At 53.6% G+C, this 25,223-nt stretch overlaps 2 protein-coding genes across 2 annotated transcripts in view; both read left to right on the top strand.

Moving 5' to 3' along the window:
• The window catches only part of Nbl1 (NBL1, DAN family BMP antagonist), an 11,193-nt gene extending 7,338 nt beyond the window's left edge, over positions 1-3,855 (top strand). The window contains exons 2-4 of the mRNA XM_055610816.1: positions 963-1,157; positions 1,273-1,384; positions 2,556-3,855. Coding sequence (XP_055466791.1) covers positions 991-1,157; positions 1,273-1,384; positions 2,556-2,807 — 531 coding nt within the window. The 5' untranslated portion in view covers positions 963-990 and the 3' untranslated portion in view covers positions 2,808-3,855. The remainder of the gene's footprint in view (positions 1-962; positions 1,158-1,272; positions 1,385-2,555) is intronic.
• A 6,188-nt stretch (positions 3,856-10,043) lies between these two features.
• Htr6 (5-hydroxytryptamine receptor 6) lies at positions 10,044-24,967 on the top strand. Its single transcript, XM_055611224.1, has 3 exons — positions 10,044-11,049; positions 22,469-22,627; positions 22,823-24,967. Exons 1-3 carry the CDS (start codon positions 10,336-10,338, stop codon positions 23,264-23,266), a joined length of 1,317 nt encoding a protein of 438 aa, XP_055467199.1. The 5' UTR covers positions 10,044-10,335; the 3' UTR covers positions 23,267-24,967.
• Positions 24,968-25,223: the final 256 nt, after the last annotated feature.

Below are 25,223 nucleotides of genomic sequence, written 5' to 3'. Positions count from 1 at the left end.
GATGGATGGGTAGATGATAGATGGATGGATGGGTGGATGGGTAGATGATAGATGGATGGATGGATGGATGGATTCCTTTCCCTAGTGTGTTGTCTCAGAGGCATTTGGGGACATCCTGCCTTTGAAAACACTTCCCTTTGTTCAAGTCTCTCTGAAACCCCCTACACTATTTCTGAGGAGTGGGGGGGGGCACGGGTAGGGGAGTGGAGAGTGGTGAAGTCTACCAAAGATGAAGTCGGGGTAGGTAGTAGAAGTCCCCCTCTAAGTGGCTCCTATAGACACAGATTTGGTCCTGGAGCGCCATCTTGTGGCTGACTCTGGAATTCAGTTTCTTGCTCCTGAGGCAGAGAACTTTGTAAATAATTGTCCCCCCGCCCCCCCCCCCCCCCCACCGCCCACTGCTTGACTCTGGTTAGGCTCCTGCCGGTGATGATGTGTGGGCATCTCTGGTGGCTGGACACTCTGGTGGGCTGTGACCACTTTGGGTTTATGGTATGAGGGATCCCAGAGCCCTTGCACAAGCTAGGCACACACTATATCACTGAGGCACAGTGCCAGCCTGACACTAGTGACTATCTCACCGATGACCTTTCAGCCTCCCCAGGGCTCTGGGTGTGCTGCTGCGTACAGCTGCTTCTATGGTTTAGAGAGAAATACCTCATCCAAGGTATATTTGGAACTGGGCGTGGTGCTACCTGCCTGTCATCCCAACAATGGGGAGGTGGGATTAGGAAGATCAAGAGTTCAAAGTCATCCTCCGATTCAGACCTAGTTTGAGGCCAGCCTGGGCTACCTGAGACCCTATTTAAAAAAAAAAAAAAAGAAAGGAAAAAGAAAAAAAATGTTATTGGTTTGTCTGTGGAGAACCAGCCTTGAACCCTTGCTTGGAACACACTCCTGCCCGCCCCACCCCACCCCAGCCTCCCAGGGTTGACTGCACCTCACTTGGCACCTGTGTTCAGTTCCAGGGCTCTGGAGGTCACGGGCACAATGCTTTGGGTCCTGGTGGGGGCCGTCCTCCCTGTCCTGTTGCTGGCCGCCCCACCACCCATCAACAAGCTGGCCCTATTTCCGGACAAGAGTGCCTGGTGTGAGGCCAAGAACATCACGCAGATTGTGGGCCACAGCGGCTGTGAGGCCAAGTCCATACAGAACAGGTGGGATTCTGGGGGAGGCAGAGGGTAAGGACAGGGATCCAGGGAGGGGGTCAAGGGTGCCTGTCCCTGCCTCCCCCCCGAGAGATCCCCCCATCAGTGACGTCTCCTCCCACAGGGCGTGCCTGGGACAATGCTTCAGTTACAGCGTCCCCAACACCTTTCCGCAGTCCACAGAGTCCCTGGTGCACTGTGACTCCTGCATGCCCGCCCAGTCCATGTGGGAGATTGTGAGTATGGCCGCCCCACCCCTGAGCTGCAGCAGGAGGCCAGCTTGGATGCTCACCGAGGCCTCGTTATGTGTGTGGGCTGTACATGGGGTCCACGCTCCTCGGACACGGCAGCCCTTCCGCCTTCTCTCACTGTCACAGGCTAACACCCTGCTCTGCCGGACGCAGGCCTGCTGGTCCGGCTCAGCCGTCTCCCTACACCGTCTTAAACCCTCCCTCCTTCCTCAGTAACCTGATGACACTTTACCACCAGCCTCGTCAGCCCTTCCTACTTGTTCTGTTCCTTTCCGCCCCAGGATCTTTGCATGTGCTCACTGCTTTGCTCTAAGCCTTCCCTGCCCCCTCCTCCCCCACTTCCTCAGCTAGTTCTTTTCCTAGTTCTTTAGCTCTTGGCTCAAGCGTTTTCCTTGAGGGTATTGTTTCAGACCCTTTGACCCAATTAAAAGCCCTAAGCACCGTGCACCTCTGCTTTGGGTACTGTCACACCTACAGCTTTTCCAACATCAGAGTGATTAGGGCAACTAAGTTACCTTCCTTGAAGGACCTTGTGTACATCTGTGCCCCAGAGCTGTCATGGAGTAGAAAGAAGGGGGATAGGAGGGAGGGAGGGAGGGAGGAGGGGACGGGAGGAAGGCCAGCTAGAAGCATGACTAGAAAGCAAGAGTACGTTGCTGTAGAATGAACTTTGCTGCGTTGGGGGCCTGGGATGGAGCTTTGACACAAAGGTTGCCCACTGAGACCAGCGGGAGGGTGGGTTGGTGGGCCAGAACCTTCCAGGCAGAGGAAAGACATTAGCAAAGGCTTTGGGGTCAGGTCAGGCAGTGAGAGTTGGCGATAGAACAGCAGGGTCTGGCATGGTGAGGTCAGCCAGGGCCAGCCTGAAGGTCCTGAAGACCCGAGGAAGGGGTCAGGATTTGTCTCCAAGTTCATTGGGATCACAGTTGGGGGGGGTTCTAAACAGGGATTTGCCCTTACCCCCTTTCCTGGGGGAATGGGTAGGAGGAGCAGGGCTGAGACAGTGAGATTGGTCTCCTGTAGCCCTCCCTCCATGGGTCCACAGAACTCAGGTGGACCCTTGGATTCCTGGTCCCCGAAGATATGTTATTATTGGGGTCTCCCCACTTGTCCAAGCCTCAGGAAACATCCCTTCCCTTCTTCCTCCCCCACCCAGGTGACCCTGGAGTGCCCCGGCCATGAGGAGGTGCCCAGGGTGGATAAGCTGGTGGAGAAGATTGTACATTGCAGCTGTCAGGCCTGCGGCAAGGAGCCCAGTCACGAGGGCCTGAGTGTCTACGTGCAGGGCGAAGACGGGCCGGGTGCCCAGTCGGGACCCCACCCCCACCCCCATCTGGGTGGCCAGACCCCTGAGCCTGAAGAACCTCCCGGAGCCCCCCAGGTGGAGGAAGAAGGGGCTGAGGACTGAGGGCCCCCAACTCTTCCTCCCCTCTTGTCCCCTGTGGAATGTTGGGTCCCACCCTCCAGGGAAGAGGAAGGGGAGAGGCGGAAGCCCCCCCCACCCCTTTGGCACTGGATGGACTTGGAATGCTGCCCGGTTGCCATGGAGATCTGAAGGGAGGGGCTGGAGCCAAGCTGCACGATTTAATATATGCAAGATGGAGAGGGGTGGGGGGAGGAGGCAGTCATCCTCGGGACTTTTTCTTTGGAAGGTGAAGTGTGGTCTTTCCTTTCTGCCTGCTAGAGAGGAGCCCTTGGGATGGAGAAGAAGTGGGCTGGGCTGCTGTGGATGCGTGAGACCCTCATAGAGGGCAGGCCCAGGCCAGGACCCACACAACTGATGGGGCAGGATCCCTAGGGATGGGTAGAGGGTGGGTACCAGACAGCATCCTCCTTGCAGGAGGGTTTGGTCTGGGGAGACTGCTGGCGGAAGCCGGAAGCTCCAGCCTCACAGGTTTCTCTAAGGGCCTCCCTCACTCCCCACCTCCAGGGAAGCAACTCCTTAAATGGGGCAGCGTAGGAGTCAGGCTGGGGCAGGGCCCTGCTGGCTATCACTGAAGAAAGAACATCCCTCCTGCCTCTAGAAGCAGGGATCTTTGCTCTCTGCTCCTCATGTCCTAGAGCCTTCGGGAAGCAGCCTCAGCCAGCCCCGCTGTCTCTGGGGCGGGTCTTTCTGAATGAGGTGATGGTTTATTTCCGTCACCTGGGACCATAGTGGACAGGAGGCCCCTGCATAGGGCCCCTGCTGATCTTCTCGGCTTTCTCTAGCTCCCTATTCTACCCGCTCCTCCTTCCCAGCTGCACTTTAACCCTAGGGCGGAGCAGGTGGTGAGGAAGGGCCCTCTGTCCCCTTATCGGGGGACAGGCTGGCATCTTTGTGTCCAGGGGGTTGCCAGCTCACCCCCTGCCCAGGGGTGACCCAGCCCGTGGATGTCTGACGAGAGCCTTAGAGCTTGTAACCTGTAGCCATTTCCCCGAACCCCAGTGTTCTCATGAATAAATGCCTTCAGTGCCTATCCTGTTTCCTGTGGACTGGCGCTGTTGATCCAGGTGGGTTGTGGGCCAGGGGATGGGGGTTGGTCTGGCAGTGTAGGGCTGACCTTCAGTATCCCTGTAGTTCCTCCTCCGGGAGAAGTTGAAGTTGTCCTCTCACTTCCCTGCCTTGGCACCACCTCTGGCTCATGTGTTCTCTTGGGCTTGGGTGTGTACTTCTGCCTTGCTTACATGTGGCTGGGCCTAGACAACTAGATCTGGATGCTTGATCCTTTGAGATCTCTTGCCGTCTCTACTCTCAATGACCCAACATGTACATGATCCAGCATGGTACATGTCGCCAGCCTGGTCTAAGCCCCGGAAGATGATGAAACAGATGAACTCCCAAATCGAAGGTTACAAATGAATATAAGGCTGGGCCCTGGACTAGGCCATTTGCATAGTCATCTTGCCTTACCCTCCGTCCCATTTGAATCTTCTCATTTTTTTTTTTTTTTTTTTAATGCTTCTTAGGTGCAGAGAAGTTAGTCATCTCTCCGGGGCCATCTTGTTAAATTGCCACCAAGAATCAAACCCAGACAACCCGGGCCAGAATCCATGCCAAGTTTGATGGCGTGAGCATTCATCAGCCTGTGGCGGGGGGCATTTTCTCTTCAGAGTGGGCCACTTACACTACGGTTGTCTACCAGGCAGATCTCCTGATATTATTTCAACAAGGCAGAAAAAACAAAAACAAAAACAAAACAAAACACAAAAAACAACCTGGCAATGAATGTGTTCCTAGAGGTGCCTGGCACTGTACCTCTGAAGCCCCGTGCCCCAGGCCTGAGAGCTATCTTTCTGTAGGTAGCTTCTTAGCTTGTGGACACAAAATTCAGGGAGGCGCTGGATAGACGTAAAGTGGAAAGATGGCGGACAGGCTTCCGGAAGGCCCTGAATGGCAGCTAGAGGCGGAAGCATGGGATTTGCCGAGCTGGGTGTCAGAGAGAGTTAGGTGAGTGGAGACCGAGTGCTGGCGTTTTCTAGGAACAGTGATATTATATTGGAGAGGCCAGCCCCTGAGAGAGGTAGGGACCCCAGAAGAGCAGCGTCTGGCGGGGTATGTAAATCTTCTAGGGAGAGTAACTGAAAACGAAGGTGCGTGTGCGTGTGTGTGTGTGTGTGTGTGTGTGTGTGTGTGTACAGGCATATGCCATGACGTCCATGTAGAAGTCAGAAAGCAAACTTTTGGCAGTTGGTTCTCTCCATCATGTATGTGGGTACAAGATGTTGAAAGGCCGTCAGGCTTGGTAGGAAGCACCGCTAACTGACATCTGGCTTCCCTCCCCCATATTTTTTTAAACCACAATTACTTTGTAGCTGCTGTTAAGAATTCCTAAAAAAAAAAAAAAAAAAAAAAAGAAAAAAAAGATTTATTTATTTATTAATACAGTATTCTGCCTGAATGTGAGCCAGCAGGCCACAAGAGGGCACCAGACCTCATTATAGATGGTTGTGAGCCACCATGTGGTTGCTGGGAATTGAATGCAGGTCCTCAGGAAGAGCAGCCAGTGTTCTTAACCTCTGAGCCATCTCTCCAGCCCCCAGTACCTTTTTTATTTGTAAAACATAGGTTCTGGGGATCCAGCCTCATGTTTGCACAGGACAAAACATTGTCGGTTTTTGTTTGTTTGTTTGTTTGTTTTGGTGACCAGGTCTCAGCCTAGGCTGGATACCACCATGAACTTCTGATTCTCTTGCCTCCACCTCCTGAGCGCTGAGACTACAGCTGTGCGCCACCATGCCTGCTTTATATAGTGCTGGGGATGAGATCCAAGGCTTCCTGCATGCGAGGCAAAGCACTCTACCAGCTGAAGTGCATCCTATTCCCTGCCTGGGGGAATGTTGTTCTGTAGCCACTTAGAGTTGATTTGAACTCATGATCCTCCTGCCTCGGGCTCAAGAGTGCTGGATTGCAGGTATGTGCCATCGCCCTCAGCAGAAAACAGAACCTGAGAAGTCTTGTGGGCGTGTTCACTTCAATTATGTGTGCAAATGCATGTGTATGTGTGTGTGTGTGTGTACATATATATATATGTATATATGTATGTATTATGTATGTATATGTATAGGGGGTAGGGATTTCAGAGTTTTGCCTTCACCAAGCACCAAGCACTGAGCCACCAAGAGAACCCAGGAACAAAGTTGCAGCCCTTCACCCTTTGCAGTGAGAGCTTTTGCACCTTTAAAGATTAGTAACTTAGGCAACATGGCTTCCCAGTTTTGTGGGGGGCCAGCAACTGCTTCTCCTCCTGCTCCAGGCCTCTGGGGAGGTCTGCACTGCCCAAGTTCAAATCCTGGCAAGATCACTTCCTAACTGCGATCTTGAGAGATCCCAAGGTCTCTGAGGTTCCCTTTTCCTGCATGTAGAGTGGGAACAATAGTTCACGGTCAGGTGTGGTCTCAGGGTGAGGGTGAGTGTGCCGTGAGTCAGTGCACACGGCAAGCTGGGACCAGCGCCTGGCATTAGGTCTTACCACAGAGAGTATCAGTGGCTCTGATCAGGGAGAGTGAGTCACTGGCTCACTCTGCAGGCAGCTGGATGGACGGTTCACCCATTTATTCATTCGCTTATTAGACAGGTATCTATTACGAACCCAGACCACGCTCACGGTTTAGCAGTGAACGAAACACAAGACCTGCCTGTGTGGAGGCGACCCTCACAGCACTTCCTTCAAGAGCAGCTTCCAGCAGGACTCACAACCCCTCCCCCCCCGACCCTAGCTTGTCCCTCTGTGGAGTGGGGAGCTGTCTCAGTCTTCTATGTCTCTAAGCATGAAGGTTGGAGCAGGGGTCTGAACTCCTGAGTCATTGTCCTGTCATCCTTGCCTGCCTCCTACAGAGAGGCAGCTCACAGTGGCCCAGAGCAACCAAGAAAGGGTTGAAAATTCTCAAAAGCCCCTCTGTACCTGTGATGGTGAGAAGGTTCTACCATTCACTCCCAGACACCAAGGATGAAAAAACTCAGGTATTAACAGTGTGACCGCAAGGGGGCACCATCCCAGGCCCAGTCTTAAATATAAACTTTATGTTTTCAAAACAGGATTTCTCTGTCTCTGGCTGGAGACCAAGATGGCCTCAAACTCCGACATCCACCTGCTCTGCCTCCTGAGTGCTGGGAGATTAAAGGCATGTGCACTACTGCAGAGCCAAAAAAGAAACGTTTTAATTATGGCATGGTGTAGATCAATATGTAACAAACATTCATGAAAAACTGGTCACCTAAAATGAGCAACATGTATTAACATGATCATGTGTTCAGGGCTGGAGAGGTGGCTCAGTAGTTAAGAGAACTGGCTGCTCTTGGAGAGGACCCAGGTTCAGTTCCCAGCACCCACATGGTGGCTGAAAACAGTCTGTCAGAGCTCGGACACCCTCTTCTGGCCTTCCTAGGTACTACATTAGGTGGTGCACATATATTCCTACAGGCAAAACAGCCACACAAATAAAAGAAAAATAAGCAAGCGAGTTAACAAACAAACAAATAAAACAATTGTGTCTTCTTTGTCAAATGTGAAGAACATAACCCATCAGAGAAAAGAAAAACCAAAGCAAGGGACATAGTCTATCTCCCTGCTTATGCAGCTAAAACTTGTCGGGTTCCTCTTCTGCTACCTGATTTCACAGCATGGAGAACCGAAGGGCCTTTTGCAGCCAGGCACGGTGGTCATGCCTGTCATCCAACACTCAGAAAACTGAGCAGGACGATGGAAACTCTGAGGCTAGCCTGGGCTATAGAGTGAGGCTCTGCCTCAAAAACCAAGCAAGTGAGCAAGTGAACAAACAAACAAAACACACACAAACGAAACCCATGCAGAGTCGAAGGTGCCTGCAGTGAAGCCTGATGAGCTGTGCTTGGGCTCCGTGCCTGGGTCCCACATGGTAGAAGAGAACTCTGCCCTCTTCTACACACATATACATAGGCACACACTACACCACACACACTCGCTCACACCCACATAATAAAATTCCCAAGCAAAGCAAACCCTTTGCTAGGGGCTGGAGAGCTGGCTCAGTGGTTAAGAACACTGGCTGCTCTTTGCAGAGGACCTGCCTTTGATTCCCAGCCCCCACTTGGCAGCTCACAGCCCTTTGTAACTCCAGTCCCAGAACATCCCTTGACCTCTTCTGGCCTCTACATGCAGGCAAACAATCATAGGCACCGTGGGGTGAGGGTATGGGGTCGGGGAGAAAAGTAGAGAAAGTAAAAGGAACCTTTGCCAGCTTTTCAGATCAAGTAACGGATCGTGATTACAAACCCAGATTCCTGAGCTCCGAATGTATCTACCGCTGCTCAGGTTAGGCATCCCTGGGCTACGAGAGGCACCTCAGGCTGGAACCCCAATGGGGGAACGCAGAAGCCAACAGCTACCATCGACACAGCACGCACGGTCAAGCCGTCAGATCACACCGTCTTCCTTTAATCTCCCTGGACACCACGTGACTCAGACACGGCATTCCGCTAACTGCGGCTGAAGAGAAAAAGGGGTTGAAGGATCAGGTGCTGCTGGCCCGAATGTGCAGAGCGACTGAGCGACTGAGAGTCTCTGACTCTCCACCCGGGGGTACCATTCTGTTCCCCAGGCCATGCAGTATGGAGTGGGGGATGGGGACAGGCCTTCGCCTGCTGCCCGCCGGCTCCACCCACCTGTGGGCTCTGAGTTCCATAGCGGCTAAGGGGTGAGTGGGTACCTTCGCTCTGAGAGTTTGGGCAGGAGGCGGCATGACCACCTGCGTTGGGCTCCTTCTGCCTTGCACACCTGGCGGATTTCAGCTCCACTTCCCACTTGACTGCTTGGTGCTGGTGACCTCCACAGAGGCTCTTTTGACCTCTCTGAGCCTCAGCTTAACACCTTCTCTTTGGCATTGTGGTTTGGGTAGGAGTCGGAGCTGAGTTATTTCGGGACAAACAGAGGCCATGAACGTAATGAGCCCTTCTAAGTGGGAGGTATTTCTATTTCGGAAAAGACACCCACCAGCTTCTCTTCTATTGCTGTTCTCCCTCTCTCTCCTGTGTAGAAATGACCACTTTTTGTCCCCTTTCCCCGTTTCTTGCCTGATTCCTTCTGCTAGAATGGAAGTTCACAGATGGGCAGCGACGTCTGACGTAGTGTCTCATTGGCCAGAGCGGTACCTGGTACCTATTAGGTGCCAAGGAAATTTGGTCATCGCTAGGAGCTCCTATGCCCTGCCCTCTGCTTGCGGTGACTAGCCTTCCTATGGCTTGGAGATTTCCAAAGCCCTCACCAACAGGTCAGGGAGGGACCTTCATGCTGTTGGGGAACCAGATGCCGTGACTTAAAGGTGAACGGCAGAAATTATTTACCCATTGCATAGACTCAGCAACAGAGGCACAGAGGATTATCCAACGGCTTGCTCTGTATTTCCTTCTGAAAGCGTGGTGACTCTCACAGTGAGTGGCCCGACCCCTCTGGGGAGCAGCCTCCGGGTACAGACAGGTCACGTCCCTGTCCCCCTTCCCTGAGTTCTGCCTGCGCCATCACCACCACGTGTGGGCAGGGGAGCCGCAGGCGGAGGTGTGGAGGCTGCGGGCGCCCGGGAGCGCTCCGAGCCTCCTTCCCCAGGCCTAGGGTGCCTCGACCGGGCTCTCTCGGCCGAGGGGCTCGGCTCTGCCCGCCCACCGCGGGGCGGGGCGGGGCGCACGCTCGGAGGCTCGGGGACCGCGCGCAGCTGAAGCGTCGCGGGCTCCTGCGCGCCGTCCCCCCCGGCTCGGGAGCCCTCTGGCCGCCGCCCGTACTCTTCGGCCCCGCGGCACCTTTGCCGCAGTCGCCGGCAGCGGATCGCCTGCGAGCGCCCAGGTAGGGAGCGCGGGCGGGAGGAGCCGGCGCGGCCGGGAGGGCGGAGCGCCGCCGTGGGCTCTACTGCCAAGCGGCTTTCCCCGGCCAGATCTGGCCCGGCCCCGGTCCGCGGCCTCCGGTACCCCGGATCCCGCGGTGCCTCCCGGCGAAAGGAGACCTGCTCTCCGTCCCCGCGTGGCGCTCCTGCTCCTGGGCCACCCTACTGCCACCCCCACGCGCGGCGCGGCGCCGCAGCTTGTCATCTAGCATACGCACACGCCCACCGTCTCCAGGGAGCTTGCCCCCCGCCGGAGGGAGCGAGTCTTCTTCCTGCTCCCATCTCCCCAGCTGTGCCTCTGGCCGGGAGCCCCACCCCCACTTTGTGCCATCCTGGCTGGTTCTAGTGCACCCTAGGACTCTAAATAACCCCGACCTAACTTTGATTGACTTGGAGCATCGGCTACCCCTCCCCAAACTTCTTACCCGAGTGCTCCAGGTGGCCCCTACAGTCCCCCCGGGACCTCTTCTAATCGTTGCTCGGTGGCCTGAGGACCCCGCTTTGTCACCTACTTCTCTGAGGTGCTGTTTTCACCCAGCTTCCTTCCTCTTCCTTTGGCTGTCCCCATAGTCACCACATCCCGTCCTGGGCCTCAACCCTGAGTCCCCATGGTTCCAGAGCCCGGCCCTGTCAACAGTAGCACCCCGGCCTGGGGCCCCGGGCCACCGCCCGCCCCAGGGGGCAGCGGCTGGGTGGCCGCCGCGCTCTGCGTGGTCATCGTGCTGACGGCGGCCGCCAATTCGCTGCTCATCGCGCTCATCTGCACGCAGCCCGCGCTGCGCAATACGTCTAACTTCTTCCTGGTGTCGCTCTTCACGTCGGACCTGATGGTGGGGCTGGTGGTGATGCCCCCGGCCATGCTGAACGCGCTGTACGGGCGCTGGGTGCTCGCGCGCGGCCTCTGCCTACTCTGGACTGCCTTCGACGTCATGTGCTGCAGCGCTTCTATTCTCAACCTCTGCCTCATCAGCCTGGACCGCTACCTGCTCATCCTCTCGCCGCTGCGCTACAAGCTGCGCATGACGGCCCCCCGGGCCCTGGCGCTCATCCTGGGGGCCTGGAGCCTCGCGGCGCTTGCCTCCTTCCTGCCCCTCTTGCTGGGCTGGCACGAACTGGGCGACGCTCGGACACCTGCCCCGGGCCAGTGCCGCCTATTGGCCAGCCTGCCTTATGTCCTGGTGGCGTCCGGCGTCACCTTCTTCCTGCCTTCGGGGGCCATCTGCTTCACCTACTGCAGGATCCTGCTGGCTGCCCGCAAGCAGGCGGTGCAAGTGGCCTCGCTCGCCACCGGCATGGGTGGCCAGGCCTCGGAAACCTTGCAGGTACCCAGGGTGCGTTTGGGAGGCATGGCTTTTGGGATGGGGAGGAATGCACAGCCGTGGGGGAAGCCACTGGCTCACTGCTTCATTGTAAGCGCTTGCTGCTGATCCTGCAAGGCCTTTAGCTCTGCCTTTCTAATGAGTTTCAAACTCTGACTGTGGTGCGGTAGCTGCTATATATGGATACGGAGGAGGAAGCTGGCATGCCTCTCCATGACAGGCCCCATCCTGTGTCACATGTGGGAACTTAGAAAGCATTCTCTCTCCCTCATATTCACACTCCTTTCTTGGGGCCTGTCGGCTCTGCCTTTTAAATAAGCAAGCACACCTTCACTGCCTGTCCCTAGTCTAAGCCACTGTCACCGCTCACCAGGGAGCCTTCATAGACTTTTGCTGGCTCCCACTTTCCCAACTGGAGCTCCAGTGACCGAAATGAAAGTTGGTCATGCTGCTTTCCTGCTCCAAACCTCACCTAGCTCACCGAAAGGTGAGAGCCCATCTCAGGATATGGCCTGAGGATGCTTCCAGGCCAAAGTCCACCTTCCCTTTCTCCTCCCTCCCTCTCTCCCCCTCTGCTTGTACCAGCCTCAGGGCCCTGATCACGGCCCTCAAAGTTGCCGAACTTCATTCTCTGCCAAGATTTCAGGCTTTACTTTGAGGGAGGGTCTCATGTAGCCTTGGCTGACTTCAAACTCTCAATGTAGCTGAGGGTGAACTTGAACTTGCGATCTTCCTGCCTCTGCCTCCCAAGTGCTGGGACTATCTATCGGCATGCACCACCATGCCTGGCTTAAGGTCTTTGCCTTTGCCGTTCCCTCTGCCTGAATGCTTCTTCCTGCAGCTGCTTTTGCCTAACTCTTTTTCAGCCCTCCTTGCCCCAGGCTGACCCTGCAGGTCCATTGCCTCCGTGCTGCTATTGCCATCACAGCCCCAAACTTATTTGATTTAGCCATGCTGGCTCCCTGAATTGGGGGCTGTAGGCGGCTAGGTCAGTTTTGACCCTCCCCCCCCCCCGGTACCCAAAGCCCAATAACTACCTATAAAGAGGGCAGGGCTTGCCTTTATTTATTTATTTTGTGGTTTTGTTTGTCTGTTTTTTTCAAGACAGGGTTTCTCTGTGTAGCCTTGGCTGTCCTGGACTCACTTTGTAGACCAGGCTGGCCTCCAACTCACAGAGCTCCGCCTGCTTCTGCCTCCCCAAGTGCTGGGATGAAAGGCTTGCACCACCATGCCCAGCGGGGGCAGGGCTTTTAGCTCAAGCAAGGATGGCTGCTCTTGCCATCCAGGCCACACTGGGCTCCAGGCTAATGTCCACCCTGAGATGTAGACTCACCAGGCTTGAGCTCCTGAGACTTAGGTCTCTAAATCGAAGCCCCTGGCAAAGGTCCCAGCTGGGCTCTGCATGGGGGTCTTATAGCCTCAGGCGAGGGAGGTTCTTGGAGGGGGGTACCCTTGGGGTCACAGAACAGCAAGGGACTAGGCTGAGGGGGGAAGGTATCAGCCTCTAGGCAGCCCTGCAGAGCAGCTAGGCTGCAATGCTGTGTGGGAGACCTGATCTTCCAAGGTCCTGTCATCTAGGGCAGTGGTGTCTGGGGTGGGCAGGAGTCCTGGCTGCAGCCCTCTCTGTCTTCCTCCATGTTCTGAGAACATTCTAGAGTCCCTTCAGCTGTCTGTGGTCCTGATGCAGGCAGAATGGAACTTTGATGTTTTCCTTTTTTTTTTTTTTTGTTTGTTTGACTTACTTCATTCTTGCTTGGGGATTTGTTCCTGCCTTGTCATGATGTCACTGACTTTCCCATTTGTCGACCTGAGGCTAAAAGGTGACAACATGTGTGTGAATTTTCTGCCCTCAAAGGCAGGTGGCTTCTCCCGAGGAATCCTGGAAGTGACTGAGCTACAGTCAGTGTTTCTGATACAAATATGTGATAATATATGATGTCTCTACACTCAGCAAAGATGTCAGGTGGCCCAGCAGTTAAGGGAGCTTGCTGAAGAATCATGGAGACTAGAGCTTGGGTCCCAGTACCCACATAACAAGCCAGGAATCCCACAGACACTCCTAAGTCCGAGGCATTTGGTGCTGCCTCTTGGATTCTGTGCGTGTGAGAGTGAGCAAGGAATCACAAACACACAAATCTCCTTTTAGAAAAGATAAGGGACTGGCCAGGAGGCTCGGCAGGTAAAGGCACTTGCCACCAAACCCGAGGACCCAAGTTTTATCCCTGGAACCCACACAGTGGAAGGAAAGAACCCACTTCTATTGTTGACCTCTGACCTCTACCTGTGTGTCATGCCCTTTGCATGAGGGCTCCAGAACTGTTCCTAGGCCACCCCAGAGAGACCCCCTCCATGAAAGATGGCTTGTACAAACACACACACACACACACACACACACACAAACATACACACACATACACACAAACACACAAGAAAACAGTATTAAAAATACAAACGGAAGCTTCTTGAAGATACTGATTGACTGTGGCACAGGCTCCTCTGTGGTCTGCCGCTGAGCTCCACCCTTGCTCAGGGAGATTTTGTAAAGGAAAGGGAATCACCTGGGGTGGGGGTCAGTCTGACCTCCTGTCTTTCCCATACCTAACCCCCATCTCAAGTCTCTCGAGTCGTCTCTACCTGGTGTTTTCCTCATACCCTCTCATTTGTCTTTTTACTTTCATGAATGTGTTTAGAAAGGAAACTTCCTGTCTCTTCCAGATATGGAGAACCAGTACCCCTTGCATGGGCAGTCACAGATGTCAGGGGGGGGGGCACAGCTGTGGTATTAAATATGTGTGCTACCACCTCCTGGCTTTGGTTTTTATTATTGTTATTATTATGATTATTATTATGATTATTATTACATGTGTATGCCATGATAGGTGTGGGGAGGACAATGGACAATCTTCAGAAGTTTGTTCTCTTTTCTCACCACATGGGAGCCAGCGGCAGAGCCAGGCTCTGTGCAGGTGCCTTCACCTGCTGCACCTCTTGCTGGCTCTGTGAGCTTTGAAATGTTCACCTGTAGCTGAAAAATCCTTGAGGACGCTCTGTACCAGAGATCCGGGATGTTGGAAGTTGGCCCACTGGGCTCCCTGGACCCAGCAGGGCCCACACACAGACGTTCTTTTGGTGAGGTGAGTCAGCCGGTAATAGGATGGCACCTGGTCATCTCAGGACCCGAGCAGGAGCCTCCTATGGCCACACTATTGTCTTGATCACACTCTGTCAGGCACCTGTGCTGAGAACTCCCTCAGCCCTGCTGGACAATAGGGGAAATGAGGCTCAGAAAGAGCAGATATGGCTACATGACACTTGCTCAGAGAGCTCAGAATGATCAGTGACATTATACCATGTCCCCCTCTTGACTGCTTCCGGGTCCTCCCTGAGCCGTGAGCTGCCAGGGCTCTCTGCCCCATGGGGCTCCGACCTGGCTCCCTCTTGCTCTTTTCCCACGTTCCCTCTGTAGTGGCCTCTGTAGTTGTCTTGGCCTGGAAAAACCACCTAGGTGCTGCTAGGCCAAGCCCTACCCAAGTACAGACAGAACTCCACACTTTCCAGACTCCAGGCTTGGCCCCAGGGTCTTCTCCATGTCAGTGAATGGTGATCTCTCTTCCTGTCTTGTGGGCCAGTTGCTCTGTAAGCTGCCTAGATGCCTCTTTGCCCCTCACATTGTATACCCAGTCCTCTGAACATGTGATACATGTCTGGGCTCTGGGCATCTTGCATCTTGTGCTGTCCTAGGGTTGAGTCCCTTTATTGATGCCTGGGTTACTATAGCAACCATTTAACTGACAGGTCCTCTCATGTAGCTATGCTCTGTTGGCCTTACGTTTCTTGTCCCAAGACTCCCTGATTCTTATCTATATTCCCTCCTTCTCCCCTTGATTGCTTTTTCTTTTTCAGCCACTCTGGCCTCCTTCCTATGCCTTGATCACTGAGCTCTTTCCTGTCCCAGGATCTTTGCACAGGCTGTTCCCTCTTTCCTTTCCACATTGTCCTCCCTCAACTTCTGTACCATCTTCCAGTTTCCACTGTCATGCTTCTGAGTAGGGACTGCTACTCTCCCCTGGTCCTCTCCAGGTCTGCTGCTCTCTCTCACCAGCATCTGCAAACATCTTACCAGCTGACAGATGATTGACTGATGGCTTCTCCTGGGTAGGAAGGGAGCTTTAAGAGGGCAGGAGCTGTATTTTCAGCACCCAGAACAGTGCTGAGCTGGAAGGAAATGGACACAAAGCTGCAGAGGGGTCCTGGGGTTCCACCATAGCTTACATGGCTGCCACTCTCACACGCTGTGGGCTTGTTCATGTATGGATTGAGTCCTTAAGCTTTTCGTAACATAAATTTGTTAGCCCAATCAATGGCATGAGTATCTGGTGTGTACGGGAGCTGTATTTTTTTTTTCCTCTCCTGTGAAGCCGTTCTGCCCTGCTTAAATTTATACTGGTTGGGGGAGATTGGCTTTGACCTTAAGCACTAGAAGGAGGGGAAGAGGGTGGAGCTTAGATGAGGGGAGAGTTCCCAAAGCCATGTTCTGTGTGTAGCCGAAGGCCTAGGCAGAGCTGCTATAGCGAACCCTGCAGCTGAAGGCTGGAGGATGTCCCTTCTGTCCCCAAAGCCATCATCATACCTCAGAGATAGTATAATCCACCCAGCTCTCAAGCCAGAGACCTGTCTATTCCATCTGCCTCCTTCCATTAAAATCCTGCTATAAAGCCTCTTCATTCTCTCTCTTTCCATTTTTTGGGGGGAGTGGGGAAAGTTGAGATAGTCTTTCTATTACACCAGGCTGGCCTGGAACTCACAGAGATCCACTTGCCTCTGCCTCCCAAGTGCTGGGAGCATAAGCATGTGCCACTATGTCCAGCCTCATTCTCTTTCTAAAACACTGTTATTTTATTTTTAATTGTGTGTGTATGTGTGTTTCCACATGGGTCTTTGGGGACCAGAGGTGTTCGATCTTCTGATTCTGGAGTTACAAGCAGTTGGGAGCCACCAGATATGGGTGCTGGGAACTCAACTGGGGTCCTCTGCAAAGAGCAGTGCATGCTTTTAACTTCTGTGCCATCTGTCTAGTCCCAGGCCTGTTCTCTTGGCTGCTGAAGCAGTACCAGACCAACCACTTGGCTCAGAGCAAGCCCTCTGTGGGCCTGCTTCCTGAGTGACTGGAGACTGCCTGCCTGTGGGGCTTGTGTGTGGTGTGGCACTCCTTGTCTGTTCTCTTAGGGTTTGCTTCTGTTCCTCCTGAGCTGGCCTGCCTAATGAGGTAGCTTGCCAGGCAGGCTGGTGCACACCTTTAATGCCAGCACTCAAACTTGGGAGGCAGAGATAGATAGGTCTCTGTGCGTTTAAGGCCAGCCTGATTAATAGAGCGAGTTCCAGGCCATCCAGAGCTACGCAGTGAGCTTCTGTATGAAATGAACAGACGGGCAGAGAGGGAGTTTGCAGCCTGGAGGTGGAGATGGTCTCAGAGCTCAGATCCACAGGACTGGAGTGGATGGATGCAGAGAGGGCTGTGGCTCTTTCTAGGATCAGCCTCTTCTCTCTCTTCTCTTCCCTCACCAGTGCAGCTCCTAGTTTCCTGCAGATGGAGGGGAGGCAGGAGCAGGCCCCCAGACCCCGGCGTGGATAGCATGGGAGCTGGCCAGCATGATATCACTCTGCTGATCCACATATGCCTCTGTGTGAAAACGGGCTTTAAAAAACAAACAAACAAACAAACAAATAAAAAACAAACAAACAGAAAAAAAAAAAAAAACCCTGGATGGTACAGTGGTTCCCACTAGGCCTCCCCAGCATTCCAGGGGCCGGGAGAGAGGAGTTATGCTTAGAACTGGGGTATCAGGGAGATTTATGGGGATAAGGTATCCCAGGGAGATAATGCCAAGCAGGGAGTTGTGAGGAGGGAAGAGAGAAAAAAAAATAGGGCTTTGGTAGTGTAGGCCTGTTATTTCAACAGGGAGAAAGGCTGAGGCAGGATTGCTCTGAGTTTGAGGCCAGCCTGATTGACTTAGTGTGTTCCAGGACAGTCTGGGCTACTGAGTGAGGCCCTGTCTACACACACACACACACACACACACACACACACACACACACACGAATCAGGGAGGGGGGAAAAGGGAAGGAGGGAGGGCAGGAGGGAGAGAGAACTGGATGGAGGGGGATATCCTTGGGTGATCTCAGATGGTCAAGAGCATTTCTGGGCAGCATGGGAGTGCACAGCCTCACAGAGGGAGACAGGAAGGTGGGCCAGGTGCTCCTCCTCCTCCTCAGCTTGCTCTCTCATCCCCAGCTCCTAACCGGCTCTCCTCCTCCTCCTCCCTCCCCCCTTGGTGCTCCTCTCCCCATCATCTCCCCTCTGCCTCCCCTGATTTCACCCTCCTCTGCCTCCTCCCTGTCTTCCTCCCACCTCTGCCCTTCCCTCCCAACTGCACATCCCTCTTAAGTGACAAGTCTTCCCTTCACCCCCGTCTCTCCTCCTCCTCCTCCTCCTCAGAGGTGACAGTCACAGAAATACCTGCTGGGGGAGGTGGCTGCAGAGTGGCTGTGCTGACCTGGGGACTTGGAGTAGAGATTCAGTGTCTCCACCTTCCAGTCCTGCCTGCTTCTGTCATAGATGAATGACCCTGGAGAAATCCTGTTGCCTCCCTGAATCTCAGGGCCAAAGAGAGGCAGGGAGGTGATACACAGTGGGACATGTTCACGAGGCAGGAAGGTGATATGCAGAGGCCCTGGCGTCTAGTAGGTACATAATAGGTCCCCCTCCTCTCCTGTTGGTGGCAGACAGATGGCTTTGAGGGGTCTGTCTTCCAGCCTTTCAAGGAAAAGATTGCCATGGTGCTCACCATCACCCAGTAGGTGAGAACTGTGGGATGCTTGCAATGTAAAGGAGAGCAGCTAACCTACAAGGCGCTCACGGGAGGAGCTGTGCCATCCCTTTGTGTTACCTGATATTTAACCCTCAGCACTTGCCTATGAGATGGATGCGATCAACAGTGCCCTTTTTGTTTGTTTTTGAGACAGGGTTTCTCTGTGTAGCCCTGTCTGTCCTGGAAGTCACTCTGCAGGCCAGGCTGACCTTGAACTCACACAGATCCCGGATGCTGGGATCGCAGGCGTGCGCCACCACGCCCCGGTACTTATGGCACATTTCCTGCCGTCATTCCATGTGCTTATGTGCCAGGCCCTCAAGAAGCAGCGATTGGCTTTAGTGCCTTTTACACAACAGAGGCACACTGGCTGAACTGCTGGGATGGCTGTCGCTCTCACTCTATAACACTCCCCAACCCCCGCGTGCCGCCATGTTCCTCATTTACTCATGTACTTTAATTTTTAAAAGGCTGTGTTTATTTTATGCACTTTAGTATTTTGCTTGCATGTATGTATGTGTACCATACACGCATGTTTGGTGCCTGGAGAGGCCTGAAGGGGGCACTGGATGCCTTGGAGGTTGAATTACTGATGGATGTGAACAACTATGTGGGTGCTGGGAACTGAACCCAAGTTCTCTGCAAGAGCAGCAGAGTGCTCTTAGCCACTGACCTCCTGTCTGAAGATAATGAATGAATGAATGAGTGAGTGAGTGAGTGAATGAATGAATGAATGAATACTAGCAGTGAGTATGTGACTCAGTTGATAGAATGCTTGCCTATTCATTTATTTTTGAGATAAGGTCTCTTAGCCTAGGCTGTCATCGAACTTACCATGTAGCAGAGGAGGGTCTTGAATTCCTAATCCTCTTGCCGCCACCTTTGAAGAGCTAGATTATAGGAATGCACCACCACTCCTGGCAGTGCTGGGGATGGAGCCCAGGCTGTCCCGTGTGCTAGGAAAGCTGTCCCGTGTGCCAACTGAGGTACATCCCCAACCCCTAGCCAAGTACATTCACATTTTCATTATCTATTCACTGTGTGTGTATTCATTTTGTGCGTGTGTTAGGGCATGTACGCCATAGCATGCCTGTGGAGGTCAGAGGACAACTTGTAGGAGTCAGTTCTGTCTGTCTTTTTGTTTTTGTTTGGTTTCTCTTTTTTTCAAGACAGGGTCTCACTATACAGTTCTGGCTGTCCTGGACCTTTCCCTATGTGGACCAGGCTGGCCTTGAACTCACAGAGATCCACCTGCCTCTGCCTCCCAAGTACTGGGATCAAAGGTGTGCGCCACCACCTCCTGGCTGTTACACTCATTCTTACCTATGCCATGCATACAGTTGTTAGCTGAACAGGAGTGTCCATGTGGGGTTGCTGGCTGAGAGGGCAATGCCAGGTTGCCCTGGACGACAAGCCACCCTCTGTTCCTGGCGCGTGCCACAGACATATAAAAGGGACATACAGATAACAGCATGAGGCCTAGCAAGGGTGGGCATGGATACTGGGAAGAGAAAGTCAGAGCTGTTGGCATTAGTTCTGTGCATGCACAAACAGTCTGCACTCTCTCAGCAGCTGAGAATCCTCTCTCTCTCTTTACAGTGGTAGACAATGGGGTTTTTCTCAAGTACATAGAGCCAGTGTGGGATGGGGCTGTGAGGTGCAGCAGGCCACCCATCTTAAAGGTCCAGCTTTTCCTCTGCTACTCTTTCAAGGCCAAGGGGAGGAGATCCGGGCCTCTCTGAGGTGGCTTTTTTTTTTTTTTTTTTTTTTTTGTGAATTTGCCCCTGATAGTAATATCATAGGATTTCACCTGAAAAATCCGTTACTATGTTCTTTGTCCTTCAACTCTCATTCCTGAGTCCTGCAGGAGGGCAGTTCAGAGCTGAGGTCCCAGTGCTGTACACAGGCCTCAGCTCTGCCAGCACAGTTGGCAGGGAGCTGGGCAGAGGAGGGCTCCTGTGTGAGAGAGCACATTACTCTGGCTTTGAAGCTCCCTGGCTCTGACAGACCCGGGCTTTGCCTCCTCCACCCACTCTCCATCTGTGGAGGACTGCCTGGGAGTCTGTTTCCCTTCCTGTCCCCCCATGATCTCTGCGTCTCCCCACAGCCATCCTCCCACTGGCAGCCTCCAGAACCCAGCTTGGCGTGTTGAAACTTGATTGTTATGTCAGCACACTAGTGAGACTGAGGCAGGGGTATTTCCAGCTTGAGGCTAGCCTGGAGTACATACATGCCCAGGGCTACATGCCTGAAAAGAAATTAAAAGAAAAAGAATGAAGCTGGGCCCAAAGCTTGGCTATGACTCTCAGCATCTGCCTCAATACCCTGCAGGGTAGAGCCTTTCAGAGGACCTCTGTGATAGGCTCCTGTCCTGTTCCCTGTTTTCTCCCTCCTCGATGTCTATCCTCTTTGCCTTTCTGAATGGAGATTGAGCATCTTAGCCAGAGTCCTCCTTCCTGATTAGAATGCAGGGAATCTTATGAAAGAAGTGGGAGATAGAAAGATCTGGAGATGACAGGAGCTCCACAAGGACAGCATATTCAAAAAGTCTGGGCACAGGGGTCTTTTCTGAGACTGATCCTCCAGCCAAGGACCACTCATGGTGATGGCCTGAAACCCCTGCACAGAGGTAGCCCATGGCAGCTCAGCGTCCAAGTGGACTCCATAGCAATGGGGACAGGGACTGTCTCTGACATGAACTGATTGGCCTGCTCTTTAATCACCTCCCCCTGAGCGGGGAGCAGCCTTACCAGGCCATGGAAGAAGACAGTGCAGCCACTCCTGATGAGACCTGATAGACTAGGCTCAGAGGAAAGGGGAGGAGGACCTCCCTTTTCAGTGGACTGGGAGAGGGACATGGGTGGGGAAGAGGGAGGGTGGGATTGGGAGGGGAAGACAGAGGGAGGTAAAGGGGGGATACAAAGTGAATAAACTGTAATTGATAAAAATAAAAATAATTAATTAAAAATTAAAAGAATGAAGCTGGGACAAATCCTTGGATCCAAAACCTGAGTATGTGAGTAAGGCAAGAAGATGGCTGGAGACGTGGGTTAGGTAGGCAAGAGCTTCCCTCCTGCGTGTGGAGGCCTGGGTTCAGTCCCCAGCACCACATAAACCACCTGTGGCGGGACACTGTAACCCCAACATTTAGGAGGTAGAGCTTGGAAAACTGGGAGGTCAAATTCTGGGGAGGTTTCTTCTATTTTCAAAGGGGTCACAAGTTCAAGGCGCTACAGGCTCACTCCATGCCTCATAACAATCTGGCACAGTTGGTTGCAGGTGGCAGCGTCGAGCTTAGACCTCTCCATGTGCTTGTGGTTTCTGGGTGAGTGGCACCTTCCTCCTCCCCTGGTTCCCACCGGCATCCATGAAGAGGATGGAAAGGCGGTGTGGAGTGCCAAGGTCAGCAGCCGGCATTTCTACCCCTCTACACGAGGTTTCATCACGACCATTTGCTTCGGGCACATAGTGACAAGAAACACTTCTGTTTTGTGGAGCACGATGGTAAAAACTTAATTTCAAAATGTACAGAGAATCTGTAGGCTGTACAAAACAGCTGCCTTTCGGCCGTGGGTGTTCTTCTCAAGTGCGACCGGGTCTTGAAGTGTTGAGGTGATGGGGTTTACTGTGCTGGTGCCTGTCTGTGTTGAATGTCATCTACCTGTCACCTGTCTGTCTATCATCTATCTATCTATCTATCTATCTATCTATCTATCTATCTATCTATCTATCTATCTATCTATCTTCTTTTCTTTTAATTGTTTTTGTTTGTCTGCTTTTTTTTTTTTTTTTTTTTGAGACAGGGTTTCTCTGTCTTTGGCTGTCCTGAAATGCCTTCTGTAGACCCCACTAGCCGTAAAAACTGGCAGAGATCCACCTGCCTCTGCCTCCCAAGTACTGGAATTAAAGGCATGCACTGCCCTCCTGTCTCCTCCACTGCTCGGCTTCCATCTATCAATTTTTTGAGACTGAGTCTCCTCTAGCCCAGGCTGGTCTCATGCCATTTTGAAGCTGAGGGTAGCCTTGAACTTCTGAGCTTGCTTGGATTCCAGGCACATGCCTGTACACCTAGTTTGTGAGGTAGCAGAAATGGAGCCCGCGGCTTGCTTCCTGCATCTAGGCAAGCTTTCTACCAACTGAGCGACATTGTGACACACGTCTGCCTTGCAGGAGGCTCACTCAGAGCTCTCAACCCCTGCATCTGAACTGCCTCAAACTTGAAAAATGCTGCATGGACAAGGTGCAGTGTGGGACCAGGATCAGGGCTCTGTAGAGGTCCACACTGGAGGCTCAGCCTGGGACCGTGGTGACACAAGGATCTGTGGGCAGTGCTAGTGTTCAGTCTGGGGCTGTGCTATTCTTAGCATTCATGTCAGACTCAGTCTGCAGCCAGTTCAGTAAGGAACTGGAGTTAGGCTTAGTGTTTCAGTTGGGGATCAATTAAGGATCAGGGCTCATTTAACTGCTGGCATACTAGGCCTCAGTCTAGTATTAGGGTTGAGGTCCAGTCTGTGACTAAGGTCAGCCAACATATGCGACCTTCCTTTCCACAGGTGCCCAGGACCCCACGCCCAGGGATGGAGTCCGCTGACAGTAGGCGTCTGGCCACCAAGCATAGCAGGAAGGCCTTGAAGGCCAGCCTGACCCTGGGTATCCTGCTGGGCATGTTCTTTGTCACCTGGCTGCCCTTCTTTGTGGCCAACATAGCTCAGGTAAAAAAATGACAGTGAGGGTGGAGTGAGTCTAGGCCTGGCTGGAGAAGACACCACGCCTCACTGTGCAAAGGTGGGAGAGAGAAGGATGGCTCATGTGTGGTGCCTGTGTCTGTGTGTCTGTCCCATGCCTGCTGGGTGGGGTAGCCTGGGCCCCAGCCCTGGACACGGTGTGATGAGTCCTCTCCCCCACAGGCCGTGTGTGACTGCATCTCCCCAGGTCTCTTCGATGTCCTCACGTGGCTGGGGTACTGTAACAGCACCATGAACCCTATCATCTACCCTCTCTTCATGCGGGACTTCAAGAGGGCCCTGGGCAGGCTCCTGCCCTGCATCCACTGTCCCCCGGAGCACCGGGCCAGCCCTGCCTCCCCCTCCATGTGGACCTCTCACAGTGGTGCGAGACCAGGCCTTAGCCTGCAGCAGGTGCTGCCTCTGCCTCTGCCACCGAACTCCGATTCAGACTCAGCTTCAGGGGTCACCTCGGGCCTGCAGCTCACAGCCCAGCTTCTGCTGCCTGGAGAGGCAACCCGGGACCCTCCGCCACCCACCAGGGCCACGACTGTGGTCAACTTCTTTGTCAAGGACTCTGTGGAGCCTGAGATAAAGCAGCTCCCGCTCAGTCCCCCCAGGAACTGACCAATCAAGAGCTGGCCGGAGGAGAGCGGCATCCAGGGGGCCTCAGCCCACTCTCCCTAACACTGGGATATGGTAGGTCTTCCGGGAGTCTGCTGAGCTCCATGAGGTATCCTCAGCTAGCCCCCATCTCTTGCTGCAGGCCCCTTGACATGAGGGGTGATCAGAAACATCTCTGTAGGGTGCTCCAGTGCAGTGTCGTTTGTGGTTTGTGTAATGTGGCTGGGGACTCGGAGAAGGGCCGCTTGGTTCAGGTCAGTAGGAAAGCAATCTATCCTCAGCCCTTTCTCTCATGGTGTGTGGGAAGAATGTGTCCACCTAGACACCCAGTTCCTGTCTGGGCCCAATCCCCTGCTATCCGAAGTGCCACCTATGGGCTATTGGGGTTCTCGTAGGCCCTGGGGAGTTTGTTCAAAGTACCCACCCCTCTGCAGATGTGCTCAATCAAAACTGTTCATGAGCTTCCTCACATCTGCATTTGCCGGACCTTCAGTCCCCCCAGGGCAACACTAATGAGCGCCTTAGGCTGGCAGCTGGGCAGCCAGAAACAGGACCCTTTCCTCTGTATGCTGCAGTTCTGGGGCGTGGCACAGGTCTCAAGGGAGGGCAATGACGCCAACTTGTAAGACAATGTGAATGGTCAGCAGGTGGCAAATTCGGTTGCTTCAATTCCTAGTCAGCCAGGTCCTGGCTCTGGTAGAAGGCCAAGTGTTCTTCACTCCTGGCCTCTATTCTTCCCTCTCTTCCTCTCTCCCTCTTTTTTCTTATCACTCCTTTCTTGCTTTTATTTCTCACTTGTTCTAGGGTCTCGTGTAACTCATGTTCCCTCAAGCTTCCTATGTGACCAAGGATGACCCTGAACTTCTAATCCTCTTGCCTCTACCTCCCAAGTACTGGGATCACAGGCATGCACCATGCACCACACAGCAGGTTTATGTGGTGCCAGGGGTGGAACTCAGGGCTTCCTGCAATCTAGGAAACCACTCTATCAACCGTGTCCCCAGGGCTCCTTGTTTTCTGTTAGGGCAGCCTTGTGCTAGGCAAGTGCTCTTCACTGAGTCACACCTCAGCCCCACTGTCCTTTTCCAGCCTAGACTCCCACACCCTAATTCCGTCTCCCAGCATCCTTGTTTTGCTGGGTGGGGACCCTACCACTCAGGGACTCATTCCAGTCCCATCCTGCTGTTTTGCCTCTAGAGGCCCAGGAGCTGGTGACTGATCTTGTGCAACCTCAAGGGTGGGCTTCGTCCACTCGGGCTTCCCTGAGAGGAAGCAGCTGATGGAGGCAGAATAGCCCTTCATCCTGCCTCCTTTGGTCCTCCTTAGGGTCATTGAAAGAAAGGACAGCTGCTTGGGGGGGAGGGGCAGACACAGCTGAAGTGGAATGTCCCTGGCTTGGGGGTGAAGCCACAGGCACGCACGTGGGCTCTGGCACAGGGCTTGCATTCATGGGTAAGAGCAGGGGACTCTCCATGCTTCTCTGCACCTTCCTCTTCAGCAGAGGTAGGCCCCAGTGTTCATCAACCCAGGCTCCCAGGCTCTCCCAGTGTGACCAGGAGCTCTCCTTGGTGCTGATCATATTCAACTGGGCCCTGGCAGCAGGGCTTTGGTGCTTCCAAGGCTTTCTCCTTCGCCTCTAGGCCTGCCGGAGGGACTCAATAAAAACCAGCTGAAGGAAGTGGCTGTGTGTGGACTGTGTCCTGTAAGCCCTGGGTGCTGGGCTGACAGCTGTGTAAGGGTCTCCGCCCAAGTGTCCTGGACTCTGATCTGACTCTGTGCCTAGCATGCCCTGTGGCCCCCAACAAATCACTGTCACTTTTCCAAGTGGGCATGGCAGTTTGTACTGAAGGCAGCATGCATTTGGGTAGGTGTTTATACAAAGTGAGTAAGGAGCACCCAGTTTCTGAACCGTGACACCCACAGCCTTACACGGCTCTTATTTCTCCACATGCTCGATGGG

Source organism: Psammomys obesus, unplaced genomic scaffold (assembly GCF_907164565.1).
Source record: "Psammomys obesus unplaced genomic scaffold, mPsaObe1.curated_primary_1811, whole genome shotgun sequence".
Lineage (NCBI taxonomy): Eukaryota > Metazoa > Chordata > Mammalia > Rodentia > Muridae > Psammomys > Psammomys obesus.
This window is presented reverse-complemented; position numbering and strand designations above follow the sequence as displayed.